The following is a 14,661-nucleotide window of genomic DNA, read 5'->3' on the forward strand; positions in this document are numbered from 1 at the left end:
TGGTTTTCCTTTTTTGTTCCAGTGAGTTTTGAATTTGGAAGAGCTGTGTGGCTGCGATTCCATCCCTCTGCTTACCCTCCATGCCCACACCCCAGCTTCATGGCTCACCTGGGAGGGGTGATGGTTGGAATCACCCTTGGAGTTATCATCTTGAGGAACTATGAGCAGAGACTCCAAGATCAGACTTTATGGTGGATCTTCCTTTCTATTTATCTCATTTTCGTGGTGTTTGCCATCTTCTGGAACATTTTTGCCTACAGCCTGTTGGATCTGAAACTACCTCCCCCTCCTTGAATGCATGGGACAGAAACCTCTGGAGAGCAGAAGTCATCTGCCAGCTAAGTTATATGAGCCAAGATGGAGGATCTATTTTTATATTTAGCTTAGGGGAGGATGATTATTTTGAACACAAGTGTGTGCTGAAGGAGACACTTAAAGATCTCACGAGTGAATGGATTGATCTGTTTGTTCATAAATCTAGCAGGTACTGTGCTGCCTGGTCTGGACCCTGCAGTTTCTTCACTGTCAGGGCTCCCACTGGGCAGCTTGAAACTGGGCATTTATCACTTGGTTTGTTAGCACACATCAATATTTTGTATGGGATATTTGCATTTTCTGAGTCAGTGTTGGAATTGCAGCCAGTTGTTGAATGAATCTCCTCAAAGTTACTGAACATTAGAAGGGAAAAAGAGCAGTCAGTTACTAACTAGAGATTTGCACGATACTCACAAGGCAGATTGAATTTGGTTTCTACAGATACATCTGACTGTTCAGCCATACCAGTGCCACTGTCTAATTACTTGAATGATTCCTTAATGAAAATTAAGCCTCTGGTGAAACCTGTCTTACGCACCTTTCAAAGGGGTCAGCAAATCCTGATCACCCAAAGCGGTGGAGACTGGTCTTCAACTACAGGCCATACAGGTCATACGCAATTGCACTATAAACCTTGGGAACTCTTAAAGAGTGATATGGACACTCAGCCAGAGGTGACTTTTACTGTGCATATTTTGCTTGATTTTTATTTTTCCCCCCAGCCTGTTGTAGCTACAGAGTGTGACTGGGGTTTCTTCCTGGGGGATGGAGAAAAGAAGGGCAAATGTTCATTTGTGATTTTATCAGTTGACAATCAGGTGCTGCTTTCTTCTCACTTTGTTTCTGGGCATATTGTTGTAACAACATGTGGCCTGTAACACTCTTCCAGCAGGCTCTTGCTGTGTAAGTGGGACCTGGATCACCCGCAGCAGCACAGGGTGGGGACTTCACAGCCATGCACTCTGATTGGTGCCAGGTTTGTCCACTCAAGTCAGTGGAGTTGAATCAGGTTTTATACCACCGGTTTCAACCTGAAGTCGAAGGAGTGTTACAGTGATCATTGTGAAAGTGATAAAGCTGATTTTAAATTGACTGCTACGTTTTGAGGATGGCAAGTATTTCTGAGGCAATGGAAGATCAGGGGCTTCAAGCAGCAGTCAGTTGCAGTGATGCCTTTTTGCTTAGGATAGGTCAAGCCCAGGTTTTAGGAATCTGGTCTGTAGCACAGCCCATGAAGCAGCATGATGCACGCTGCCTGCATGGACCTGGGAGCCAGACTGGAATGTCTGTATGGTGCATGCCTCTGTAAGGTGTTTGTTGTTATGCTTCTTACTTTAGAGAGCTGCCAAACCACAGTTGAGAAATGTGGATGCCTTCCTTTTCTCCCCGCTACGCCCACCCGGTTTGGCCTAGACTAGCTCCTTTTTTTCCTTTTTCTGTTTGCATGTTGTGCCCAGCCACCAGAGCCTTCCACAGCACATCTCATGGGCAGTGTAGCAGTTCGGTTTTCTCTGTAGTGAAGGGTTTCTGTATCACGGGCTTTATTCTCTCATCTGTGTAAATGGTGCTGCCAGACAATACCACAAACTAGTGGGAGCTTTGCTTTCTAGAAGGGAAATTCTTGAGAATTCATCATCTGTCCACTTACTTGCCTTTATAGCAAAAATCTCTCTGGAAGGCTGAAGTTCTCCCACAGTATCTGCTAGTAAAAATCCTATTGCCTCGGTGAAAGAGAAGGGGGAGAAGGAAAGTGTTTCTACAACCTGGAATGAGTCTTGTCTGCAAAAGGAACAAGTTTTGCCACCTTTGTGCACACAAATGGAGTCTCTGAGGGCAACAGCACCTTTATTGTTCTGCATGGCTGGCGTGTTGTTCATGGGCCCTCAGATCAAGGTACAAAGGTCAGAGCTCCATTCATTTCAAAGAAGAGGACTGATTCCCTATTCTATTTTTATCTCTGCAGTTTGGGTCCAGCTCAAAGCAGTCGAAAGAGTTTACATGTGTTGCTTCAGGTCAGGAGCTTGCCAGCGAGTTTCATACTGGTGGAGACGTAGGGAGACATAGGCAAACAGGAAGGAGGGGAACTAGAATACTGAGGAAAGCATGGTAATGCATAAGGAGGACATTCTTTCCTCACCTGTTATGCAACCTTTCTGATTGCAGATGCCTTTAAACCAAAGTTGAGCAGGAAGTGGGAGTTCCCTTGCAAGTTTTCCTAAAACTTTGAAATTCTAGTTAGAAAATATCAATAAATCCCAGATTATCTTGTCTATAATTTGTCAGAGTACAGTATGCACTGATTAACTTTTATTTTTTGTTTCTCAGCCAAAAGCTACTTAATACCCATCAGTTTCCTCCCAAGAAAGCTTTCTGTGCCTGCCAGTGATGTGCTCTGTGGTGAAGCAGCAAGCTACAGGTTCGAGGGCTGCCACTTTCTTCATCAGCCTCACCCTGGCCAATATATCTTTGCCTTTACTCAGGAGAACAAGGGAGCTGCATAGGGTAGTACAGGTGCCCTTCTTTGGTCCTTCATCCGTAAGTCAACATAGTTTACATGAACTAATTTTAAAAAAAATAAAAAACTCTCACTTTGAGCTTTTGACTTTTTCTCTTAAACTATTGTTTATCTTTGCAACTTCCATTCCTGTCGTCCCATGCCCTGTCTGAGGAAATCTACAAGCAGCCCTCGGGATCAGAAAGGTCAGACTTCAGAACAGCACTAGATTTATTCTGAAGAAATGAAACCCTCTCACATTCCTGTTCATCAGAGCTGAAATGTCTCCCCTTATATTGAGCAGGTCATATGCAGAGCCTGTAATACTGCTCCTGACTCCATAAGCTGATAGATTCTTAGCAGATGAAGTGCTTAAGTTTTTATAATTGTTTATATCACTAAACCGATATTGTGAAAATTTGTTATATTTTTACAGAGTATCAGGAAACCCAGTTACTTTGTTTTTTAATGCACCCAGGAGTGCCACAGTGCTGCAGCGCCAGAGAGCTAACAGCAAACGCTTTTCTTTTACCTCCAGATGTCCTTGATGCTGCTGGCTTATGTCAGAGCTTTAATATTCTCCATCCTGCTCATTTGTGGTTCCAACTTATCACAGTCAGCAATGTGTTCCTGAAGGAGCCATCCACTGAGGGACTGCTTTTGGTGATTGTTTTGGTTTTATTTCAGATGCTGACAGGATTTTACATGAATTGGATAAAATATGAATCTTTTGTGTGGATGTGAAGTGCCAGAAAGACAAGGACTGTTACCAATGCACAGATTTGAGACAGCGTGTGTTAGAGGAAGCTATTTTATGCCTGTGTCCTTGAATGAGGACACAGCACATGGAAAAAAAAAAAAAGCCGTTTCTGTGCAGGACTTCCCACTTAGTAAGTATATTGCAGCACTGGTCCAGAGAGGATGGGTGCAGGGAGCAGTAGCGCAGCCTGGGGTGCTGGTTGTACAGCTCCTTCAGGGACACCTGCCGGCCGCAGGGAGACAACACAGACGGGGTCCAACTCAGAGCCTTTTGCTGATCTCTCATTCCACAGGAGACCTGAGAAGTAGCTCAGACAGCTATGGGAAAGACAGTGGAAGAGAAACTGGTAGAGCAAAGTCAATGGGACTTGCAAATGGCACTTTTATTCCTAAATATTTGGATGCAGGTAGAGATTAATTTTGCACACATCAGTAATTCTATAAGGAAGAGAGGGGGAGGGTTGGAATGGAGTGATGGAAGAGGAACTTACCAGAAACAATCTCTGAGTGAGGTGTAGAGTAGTAGAAATGCTGATGAATTCACTTTTGAGTTTTTAAGCCAACATCTCACGTCATTTTTTTTTCCCCATTAGTTAATGGGGAAGATTAGCACTTATGTGGCATATTGTGTTTCTTCAGTACTTGCTCTTTTAGCAGGAGGAAGTATTTTATCAATGGAGAAGGGGGAGGCCAGAGACATTTTAATTCTCGGAGGCTGCTGTAGTAGAAATAAAGCTTAGGGATTCTGTGTCCCAAGACCTTGCTCCTTCTGAGGATTATACTGCCCTTACGTTTTAAATCGATTAGATAGTTTCAATTTGAATTGGGTTATGAAGAATGGAATCTGACATGTTTAGAGCTGAGACAAAAATAACAGCTATCTGCTGACCTTACAAGACAGCTGCTGTTTTGTGCCAATATTTAGTCTCATAGGATCGTGGGTAGGATTTTCACACATATTTCAGTGAGTAAAGAACTCAGTTTATCCATTTATATGGATTCAAGCTCAGCCCAGTTGCTTTGGAAACCCCATCCACTGGCTTTACCTGAAGTGAAACTGGAAAATATGAATGCAGTTCAACACCAGCAACCTCTGGAGGCAAACTAGGATCCAGAGAACAAAAGCACTTCTGGGATTTTAGCCTCTTTTCTGAATATCACTGCTGTTGTGTTTCTTTTATAGTAGTGGCTGCTTCACAGTGTTCTGTAACATGGCTCAAAAATTCCTTTTGTGATCACTGAAGCTGAGAGCTGGTTGTAAATGAAAACAGTGCAGCTGTATAAAGAAAGAATCACATGTAAGACAGAAACAAAGCTTGTTTAAAGGTAAATGTATTTGTAATGTCACTATTAATCAATAGCTTTTAATTGGAAAAAGTTTTCTAATGAGGTATTTTTGAAATGCCAGAAAACTTATGTTTCAGGGTACTTTACAATACAGAGCACAAAATATTCTGCAGGCCTCATTTAAGTAGCAAAAAAACCCCACTTAATTTCCAGTGAGCTTAATAGATATGTTAGTCACTGGCTGTCTCCTGACTCCCCCAGAGTGTCTGATTAGTTTGCAAATAAAGCTAGACTTGTGCAGCTTTTCTTTTGCTTACGCTACTAATCTTAACAACACATCCAAATGTTAAACACAAAGCACTAAACAATGTAATTTTCTGCCTTAAAATATTGAACAAATGTTACTTACCTGTTAAGGTCAAGTAAAACAATTATATTTGCAAGGTAACACGCTATGATATGTTTCCAAATATTTTTGTATTGTGTACATTCTGTATATTTTTGTTGTAACAATATTATTTGAGTGCAGAATCCATTAAATTTTTTGTTGGTGGATTTTTTTGGTTTTGTTTCTTTTTTAATCAAGTAGAGCTGTTTTACATCACATGCCAAAAATCAACCAAGAAAAAACTTTCGAAGACAATTTTGTAAGTTTGTCTACAGTTAACAAACTATTTAACCAAAGATCAATTGGTTTTGAGCTCTGAAATGTAATCTTTTAATAATGACATTGATAACTCATTTTTATGTCTCTCTAGAAGTGTCTGATAAAAGGGAAGTGAACTGCTGCTGTATTTCTCCATGAGGTATAACAAGGATGCAGAAATAGCTTGTGACTGGTATTAAAAATTCAGGTCTTGTCCAACTATTTAACAACTGAAGCTTTAAAGCAGTAGTGACCTCAAAACTGAGGGGAAGTTGAAGACCAAGTACATTAGACTGTTTAAAAAAAAAAGAGGGGGGGGGGTTAGGGGGTGGAAGGTTGTTGTCTTTTAACATCAGACTTAAAATCTCAGAACCAATACATTCTCATCTCTTGATCCAATAGTGAGAACAATGTATCCAGGAAGTTCTGCAGCAAATCTCTGAATGATTTAGTTGTTAAATAAAAGGGGAAGGCTTATTTTGAAAAACATTTTGTGTTTTTGTTGGGAACTATTGTGTTAAAGTATAAATTGAAGAAATGAAAATGTAACTAGCAGCAGTCCCTGCCAGATTTGTTACTCCTAAGGGGAGGCAGACTACTGCTACTCTATGCAGGATTCAACTCTTCCTAGTAGTTTTCTGTGTTTAATTGAGCTTTCTGAGGCATTTAAAGTTCTTTATTCACTAGCTGTGGAATTTCTGCAAAAGGGTAAGTAAGGTAGGTTTTCATCTATTTTTGTCCGTTAGTACAGGAACTGGTTTCTGTTAACACTATATATTTTTCTAGCCGGTTAAAATAATTTTAGAAAGGCAAACCGAAGGACAGATTATTACCAATTCCAGAAAATCTGTTGCAGGAAAGGAGCCAAAAGTTGGCAGCCTTGGGACTCATCCTTGATCATACAAACTCATACAACTCATTATTTTATTCCCATAACTCCAATCATATGCTGTATAGTAAGCACTGCTCTTAAGTGTTGGAAAGAGAAATACTAATTGGTTTATATGCTACTTCTCAAGAGGGAGGGAGGGAGAGACAGACAAAAAAAAAAAGAAACCAGACCCTGATCTTTCAAACTGTGAGAGGTCTCTGTCAGCTAAAGGTAAACTTGCATTCTTAACACGTCTGGTTTGCTGCTCCCCATCCCCTGCCCCAAGGGTTTTAAGTCAAATCCTAAAAACTGCAATATAAATCTTACAGGTTTGAAAATTAAGCAAAATAGCAAAGTCACTGTAAAGCTGATAAAAGCAAAGTGATGGTAAAACAAAGGCTGCAGAAAGCAGTTACATTTTTCATGCCAGCCACCTTCAGTGCTAGCAAAATTCAGCAAAAGCAATTCGCAACAGAAAAAGCTGTTACTGCAGCTTTCCAGTTGTAGTCTTTTTATAAGAGCGTGTAAATTCAGTGGGACTGATACTGATCAATTCATTACCTTGTAGAGGAGAAGCCTGAACTACAGTAAGGAAAGTTTTATAGGTGAAGGTTAAAAATATCTGGATTTTAAAGTAATATGTGATCACTGATATAGCAAATAAAACAAAAATCTAATTTAAATGAGTGTAGTACAGGCTACAGGATGATAAGATAACTCAGGTTATAAAGGACCTCACCAGCTCTCTAGTCCAACCTCCTGCTCATGAGGACAGAGGTTGTTCAGCACTTCATCCAGTTTGTTCATGAAAACCTCCAGGGATGAAGACTACATTAAGTAAGTGTTTCTGGTTGCAGCTCAGGAAAGGTTTATCACCACCTTGCTGTGACTGACTTATGCTTTTGTAAATATTAAAGCTATCGCATGTAATATCTGGCCTTGTAGGGTTCTGTGGCCTAACTTTCCTCTCAGCTGGAGGCACAAGGACAGGAGAGTATGAGTAGGATGATTTTCTTATGCTACTGCCAGATTCCAGCTACCAGTTTTTGGACTTTTTTGAGCACTTAACTCCTGATCAGGCAAAATACTAAATGATCAGTGCTCCAACTTTGCTAAAAACATGTAAGAGCAGCAGACAGTGACGTTTTATTGAGAGGTATTGTTTCACTCATTCATTAATACCCTGAAGGAAAACACTATTACTCCTCAAGGCTGATACAGATGAGAGTAAATTTTTTTCAAATACTTTTATTTTCTTCTCTGACCTTCCCATATATGTTACGTGTCACCCCTGCTGTCACTATGACAGTTGCAGACTCCTGCACATTACACTAGCACCTCCACTAGCAACTCCCCTCCATTGTGTGAATGAAGTATTTTAAAAGGAGGCATCAAGGACAACACTCACGTGTAATTCACTGTAGACACACTACTAAGGATTTGAATACCTTTTATTGTAAGCCTTATTATAGGTCCAACACAGCACCGTCACCGGAAAGCTTTTGACTTATCACAGTATACAGGACTGGCAGAACAAACAAACTTAACTGCATCAGGGAGATTGTTATAGTTGGTGTTTCAGGCCTTGAATGGGAGAGTTGTTCAAATGTTCCAAGTTAGGCATTCAAACACCCTCTGCTGCAAAGGAAAGCAGTAGGCACTTTTGCTTATATCAGATTGCAGAAATAGTCCTCAATTATATGGTCACCCAGAGACCTTGCTAGTTTTGATTCCATCTGTAGGCAAAGATATTCAAGTATTCTATTGTCTGAATGTCCCATGATGTGGATAAGAATTCATTGCTGAAATACAGTCAAGTGTTTTCAAGTCTGAATAATTGATTTGGAAACTTAGTTTACTTCAATTTCTGAAAAAGCTTCTATTAAGTTAATATTGCACCTACAAAATCTTCAGAATTAATTACTCACTACTGGAAAACGATTATTTTCAATTTTGCAAACTGGGTACTAGGAATGTACAAAGAAGATCTTGATCACAAAAAATGCAAACTAATGAAGAATTTAATTCATCATCTAGCCTGGGAATTTAACATGCCTGACCAGCATATATATACATTGATAGAAGCACATGCAAACTGATTCCTAAAACTCTGTTCAGTCTTCAGGCAATTCTGTTTCCTATCAATTAACAAGTTGCTTATTTAGTAGGAGAACAAACTGCTGCTTTGAAAATAGAACGTAGAAACTAGCTACAGACTTGTTACCCCTGTTCTCTTATATGAAGAGACAATGATGAACTCATTTGTTATGATTTATCCAAATGTTTGTGCTTCTTTTTCTATTAAAACTAACCAGATCTTAATGATTAGACATGATAATTTCAAATATATTTAAAATAGCTAGAACACCGAAATGCTCGTGAGCTAAGGGATTTTTCTTTTCCATACAATGACAGTAAAAACAAATGTCATGACTTTGTCAGAAAAAGAACACAAGTCATTTGGAGAATCTGGTAAGCACTGAAAACCATGCGTGAGTTTGTAAGATCTGGTGTAAATCACATTAAAACACAATTACACATTTTAATGTGTAAATCAATAAAAAAAAGCTCATACTGCTTTCTCCAAAAAAAAAAAAAAAGTAGTTGAAATTGCAACTTAGGTTTGACTTGGGTAATACTTGTAAATATAAATTAAAATTTCTTCAATAGTGAAACTAAGCTGCAAAGAAGAAATTAATGATTTATACAATACCCTCCAACAAGTGTCGAATAATTTAGATAATTTTAAGCCACTGCTGTTTCTCTCATGAATTCCTCAAGGACAGTCACTACATTTCTGGCTTCTGGCATTTCTGCATGTTCTACTTTAACAATCTTCAAAAGGATGTCTCCACTGCCACAGTTCTTTAAAAACATATAACACTTGAACAAGGCGTAGTGGTTCATTTCAGCCTGTCGAATAAACCTCTTCAGGTTGTTAATGTCTTGTATAGCCTGGAAAGACAGTTATAGAGAATTTTCTTATCCTTCTACATGGAAAGAAAATAACGTAGAAAAGTGCAGGAAGAATAGCAGTAGAAGTAAAGAATTTTATACTACTATTCAAGAGTAATGTAAGAATTGAGTAATGTCATTGATGGATATTACCGCTATTACTCTAACAATGCAGAAGATGTGGACATTATCGAGTTGCAGTATCAAGCATTTACCTCTTCTATTATGACAGGTCACCTAAGTATAAAAAACTGAATGCATATTACCCAATTATACAATACTGTATGTACAAAGCTCAAACTAACACTATTTTAAGGGAAAAAAAAAGTTTTTATTTGAAACAGGAGAAAAGGCCTTTGGAGTACTTGCTGAAGAAACTTTCATGCTGCTTTACATTCTAGTCTTGTCAACTACAGTAAGCCAGTTCTAAAATTAAACTTTAGAGGTAATTAGTCAATGATGTACAGACATTGTAAGTAACCTAAAACTCTTCTTTGGTGCAAAAGCAGTAACCTTGTCCCTCAATAACCCATTGTCTGTTCCAGGTCTTTAACAAATATGAACAGTTACCTTCAATTTAAAGTTTTCCAAAATCTGCCGGAAGAGAAATGGATTTCCACCTTCGGCACCGTTTACAAAAGCATGCATCCAGTCCTCACAAAATCTGTTGCTCCCTGTTATGTGTTCAGGAACACAGAAATGAGCAAAAAGGAAATGGGCTCAACATAGATATATAACTGCATTCACCTTGTTTAAGTGCTCTTGTACATCAACCGGTAATAATATACCTGGGTCAGGAGTTAAGACTTAAGAAAAACAGTACATGTAGAAAAGCAAACATAGATACAACGATTATATGAAATTCTGTTCTGATTGTTGAATTCAGAACTTTTTTTTTTCTGGTTGGATTTTTTACAATAATTTTGCAGCTTCCCTGAAGTGTAAAAATCATAGTTTCATGGTCTGCAAACTACCACAGGTTAAAAAAAAATGGTCTGCTACCTCACAGGTAAACAGGTGTTCTAGTTTCCAGACAGAATCCAGACTTTCTGGGCATAAATCTGTGAGCTGCTGAATATCCTCAACTACTTCTAAGGTTAAGGGTTCTCAGCAGCTGAGGGATACAAGGGGGATAACAGCTGTAATCTCACCTGCATTGTGCAGCTGAGGCTGGGGTCCACTACAGTCTATAATCATTGACTTGTGCTGTTCCTCAGTCATGGCAATGCACAAGGAGGTCATTGTGCCTTCCTGAACAAGTCCTTGGAGACTGGCAGCTGCCAGAAACCTGACACAAAAAGCTCTTGTGAACTGCTTGTTTCTATAGTTTCAGAACAGCAAGAACAGGAAGGTGTCATACAAAGAAGCCAAGTTATTCACAGGTACCTTCATTTCAAAAGTATCCTTACCTGTTAATGTCTTTTTCTGTTCTTTCATCTGCATTTTTTACTTCCACGGGAGTATAACTCAATGCCTTAAAATGAACAAACAAAAGTTAAAAAGCTAAATGCAACTTGGATATTACTTCTATTGCTATATTGTAGTTACTAGCAATAAGTATGTAACATAGTACTTTCACATTTACTGTTTTCAGAATAAGAGTAGAAAGGAAATATTCCATATCATAATCATTGCAGCTGTCTTTGCATTCAGAAGAAATACACTGGTTACACTTTATTAGCTATTCCATCCAAAATCTTCTTAAACTCACGGGCTAATGCTAGGATTAATTTTATTTTTTTGTACCAGGGAATTACATGAAGCATACAGGCAATGTAACAGCCCTTTTGACTCACAGGGATTATAGCAAGGACAGCTTGCTCAGACCACGTCTAGTTTTCTCATTCTACTTGGACACTACTAAGTAATTTAAAACTAGTTAACTACAAAAATTACAGTTTATTGAGTCTTGATGAAAAAAATTGCTAAGCATCCTTAGCAATAAAGCAGGAAAGAAGAACTTGTCCTGAACTTCAAAACAAATGGTGTTCCTTATTTACTCCTGTTTGAGAAAGCAAATGTAAGAAACATTTTAAACACGTTACAGTCACTGAGATGTCTTCTGAACCCTTTTTAGTTACCCAGTTTGAAAATACACTTACAGCATGTAACAAGAAGGTGAGTTTCTCCTGAAAGAGCTGTACTACTCTTTGAATAGGGCATATGGAATTCTCAAACCAGCTTCTCAAATAGGGGTTAACATAGGTCTCCAAGTTTTTTTGCTGTAAAAAGTTGAAACATCAAAGCTTTTAACTACAAATTAGATTTCTACACAAATAGAAGCCTGTTAATAATTTATTAAACCTAAAATATTTGAATATCAAATCCTTTTTCATTTCAAACAATACTAGACTAAAATAATGAGTTTGACATTTAAAGCTACACCTTTTGGAATATAAGCTACGAAGGATTTCACATTTCAAATAGTAGAAAAATCTGTAATATATTAGCAGATCTACTGAGCAAAGAGAGTGCACCAGCAGACAGGATGAAACAGTAACTTAAAACACATAGTTTCTGTTAGAAGAATTGTGACAAGACCCACCAATAAAAATCCTTCTTTAATGTTCAGAAGTGGTAAAAATCTAAGTGGACATGGATAACTTTCCTGTAGACCATTATATTTTATTAGTCATTCTTCTCTCTCAAGCTAGCTACAGGTAACCTTTACGCAATTTATGACTGACAAAAAAAAATCTTTTTTTTTTTTCCCCTTCTAACCTGCGTGGCTGTCAGTACTTAAGACATTCACAATCTCTGCAGTGAAGCTAGTATGTATCTCTCCCAGAGTTTTGTCCCTATATAATTCTTCTGGACTGCTTGAGTAATAAATTTGTTTAAAAAGTCATATTCACTACTCAAAAAAAAGAAAAAAAAAAGAAAAGTTAGACCTTACCTCCACATCAAGGCTTAGCTTGAGACTTTGAATGTATTTGTCCAGCTCAAGTCTGAAAGTATCTTCTTAAGGAAAATAAGATACATCAGCTAAAATCTGTATTTTGCCCTTTCAGGACATGGTTGTTACTGACATTTTCAGTTATGTACTGGAACATATGCACAAATGGGCTCATTTCAAGCAGGAAACGGACAAAAAGAGAACATCGTTTTTACACCATTTCTCTATCCACACAGATAAGGAGCGTAAAAAGGTAAGGATATAGTTCCAGACCTTTCTCTGAGCCACCCAGGAAACAAACCACATATTCTGAAGCATTTATGTCCGATTCCAGTATTGGTGTTTCTAGAAGATTTTCTTGTTTCAAAAGACAGTAATAACAACCAACTTTATATTCTGGTATGCTGTGCAGTAAAAAAAAAAAATAGTTAAAGGTACGTTACTTTAAATTAATGTGAAAACTGGACATATGACTTCAGTAAGTAATTTTCAATCCCAGCACAGGAGGCTCTCATAGTCACACACAGAACTATCTTAGATCTTCTCTTTTTTCGTTCTACAGTACACTAAGAGTAGTTTAATTGGAAATAGTCATAAATACAGGTAACAGTTTTTAAGTACGCAAGCCATAAATTATTTACTATGGAAGTTTTCTCAAAGCTACCCAGAAAAAGAGAAAAGTACTATTTGTGTACAGCTGTTATTAACAGCAGCAATAGACTGAGAACATGTAATTACAACTAAACTTAAGTCCAAAAGTAGATAGCAAGGTGTGCAATGCTGACAGTATTTCCTAGAGCTTCTCATTCATAAATAATTTTTAAAGGCATGTTTTACCTCAAATCCACAGATGCTACATTTCCCATCCCTTCAAAAAGGGCTCCTTTAGTCAGACGCTTAGCAATAAAACTACGCAATTCAGTTTCTGCTTCAGTTGGTAAGTTAGTGTCCAGCAAGGTGAGGCTTTAAAAAGCAAGATGAAATCATTAGCAAAAAGCAAATGTAACTGTTTTGTTTCTCTAAACAAGAGCAGAACTACTTGCTTGCAGTCATCACCTGCTTCTAGAAGGGAGACCACTGTGATCTCTCCCTGGCTTACAGATAACTCTCTGACTTCTGGCCCATCAGAAATGCATTCAGTGGTTTGTCCACTAGACCAGAAGTCTGGAGCTGTGGTGTCAGCTGATGCTGAACTCCTGAGCATCTATGACAAAGTCACGGGCCCTCTTCATTTCTGTTTCTGTAGTTGTAACAGAGCAACAACCATATTGCACAGCTTGTCGAAACATAACTTGTCAAATTAAAATTGGTTACAATTTTTAGTTATATATTATCTACATTAGAACAACAATATGGCAAAGACATCAAAATGGGATGTAACAGATGATTATGTAGTTCTGCAGATTGGCTTTACCTGAAATCTTCGCTGGAGGGTGTCTCTGCCGCTGCACTGCCGGGACTGCCATCCCCACTGTCTGCTCCCTGCTGTGAAGATCTTAAAATCAAGGAATTCTTATCAGTTTTAGTTTTTTACAGCCATAACATACAGGCAGAACAGGCAGTGGGGAAAGGTACTGCCTGGGGGCGTTTTAAAGCGGGAGCAGGAAACGAGGATATTATCAGACGGAAAAAAACAGAACAAAATCTTGTGCAGGAGAGCAAAAAAAGCGAAATCGAGCAGCTGGGAACAGAAGAGGCCTGGAACCGGCCTCCCCGCGGGGCGGACCAGTGGCACACCCGCCTCGCAGGGCCCCTCACCTGCGGCTCCGGTAGCCGTAGAGGCTGTGGTAGGTGCTGCCGTGCCGCTCCGGCCGCCGCTCCTCTCCGGCGCCGCCCTCCTCGCTGCTCTCCAGCTCCCGCTCGTCGCCATCCGGCAGCGCCGGCAGCATCCCGGCCCCCGCCGCCCCTCAGCCGCCGCCCGGCCCCTGCGGCCGCCGCTCCCCGCCCCTGATGCCGGGCAGGGTGGCGGGGAAGGGGCGGGCGGCCCGCGGGGCTGGGCCTCAGCTCGTCCCGCCCGCCCCGGGAGGCGGTAACGGGCAGCCACCATTAGAGCAGGGCGGCTGGGGGGCAGCTGCCGCCTGCGGAGCGCTGCGGCTGCTGCGTTAGTGCCATTTATTGAGAAACACGAGGGGAGCGATACGGAACCCGGGCCAGTAAACCTTCATCACGGCCCAAACCGCTATACCGAGCGGTTTAAGAGCGAGCAGCTTTTTGCCCGCTCTGGTTTGACAGAAAAACCCCCAAACCAACAGTTTCTCGCTAACACCACGCAGGAAAACGCGAAACTCCCCCACCGACCCCTCAGCAGAAGCTGAGACAAAATGGCGGCCCCGCTGCCCCGTCCCGGCCCTCTCCCTCTCACCCCCCCCACCCCGCGGCATGCCGGGACCGCCGAGCTGCGGCGGGCACAGCCGGCTCGCGTCACGTGGGCTGCCCCC

At 40.2% G+C, this 14,661-nt stretch overlaps 2 protein-coding genes across 23 annotated transcripts in view; one reads left to right on the forward strand and one right to left on the reverse strand.

The window, feature by feature from the left end:
* Positions 1-5,410, forward strand: part of RHBDL3 (rhomboid like 3) — a 73,815-nt gene extending 68,405 nt beyond the window's left edge. For 19 of the 22 annotated variants that reach the window (XM_083805421.1, XM_083805422.1, XM_083805427.1 and 16 more), the window contains one exon: positions 23-5,410. In XM_083805421.1, coding sequence (XP_083661547.1) covers positions 23-294 — 272 coding nt within the window. In that variant the 3' untranslated portion in view covers positions 295-5,410. The remainder of the gene's footprint in view (positions 1-22) is intronic. The other 3 variants (XR_014574029.1, XR_014574030.1, XR_014574031.1) reach the window with 3 other exon arrangements.
* A 2,395-nt stretch (positions 5,411-7,805) lies between these two features.
* On the reverse strand, positions 7,806-14,554 carry LOC310884100 (protein Njmu-R1). The gene is made up of 10 exons (XM_083805431.1): positions 13,982-14,554; positions 13,638-13,718; positions 13,061-13,186; positions 12,487-12,627; positions 12,224-12,281; positions 11,430-11,549; positions 10,737-10,801; positions 10,479-10,615; positions 9,898-10,001; positions 7,806-9,327 (listed from the first exon to the last, which is right to left on the reverse strand). The coding sequence occupies exons 1-10, from the start codon at positions 14,110-14,112 to the stop codon at positions 9,118-9,120; spliced, it is 1,173 nt and encodes a 390-aa protein (XP_083661557.1). The 5' UTR covers positions 14,113-14,554; the 3' UTR covers positions 7,806-9,117.
* Between the last annotated feature and the right edge of the window lie 107 nt (positions 14,555-14,661).

This window comes from Anser anser (assembly GCF_964211835.1).
Source record: "Anser anser genome assembly, chromosome: 19".
Taxonomy (NCBI): Eukaryota; Metazoa; Chordata; class Aves; order Anseriformes; family Anatidae; genus Anser; species Anser anser.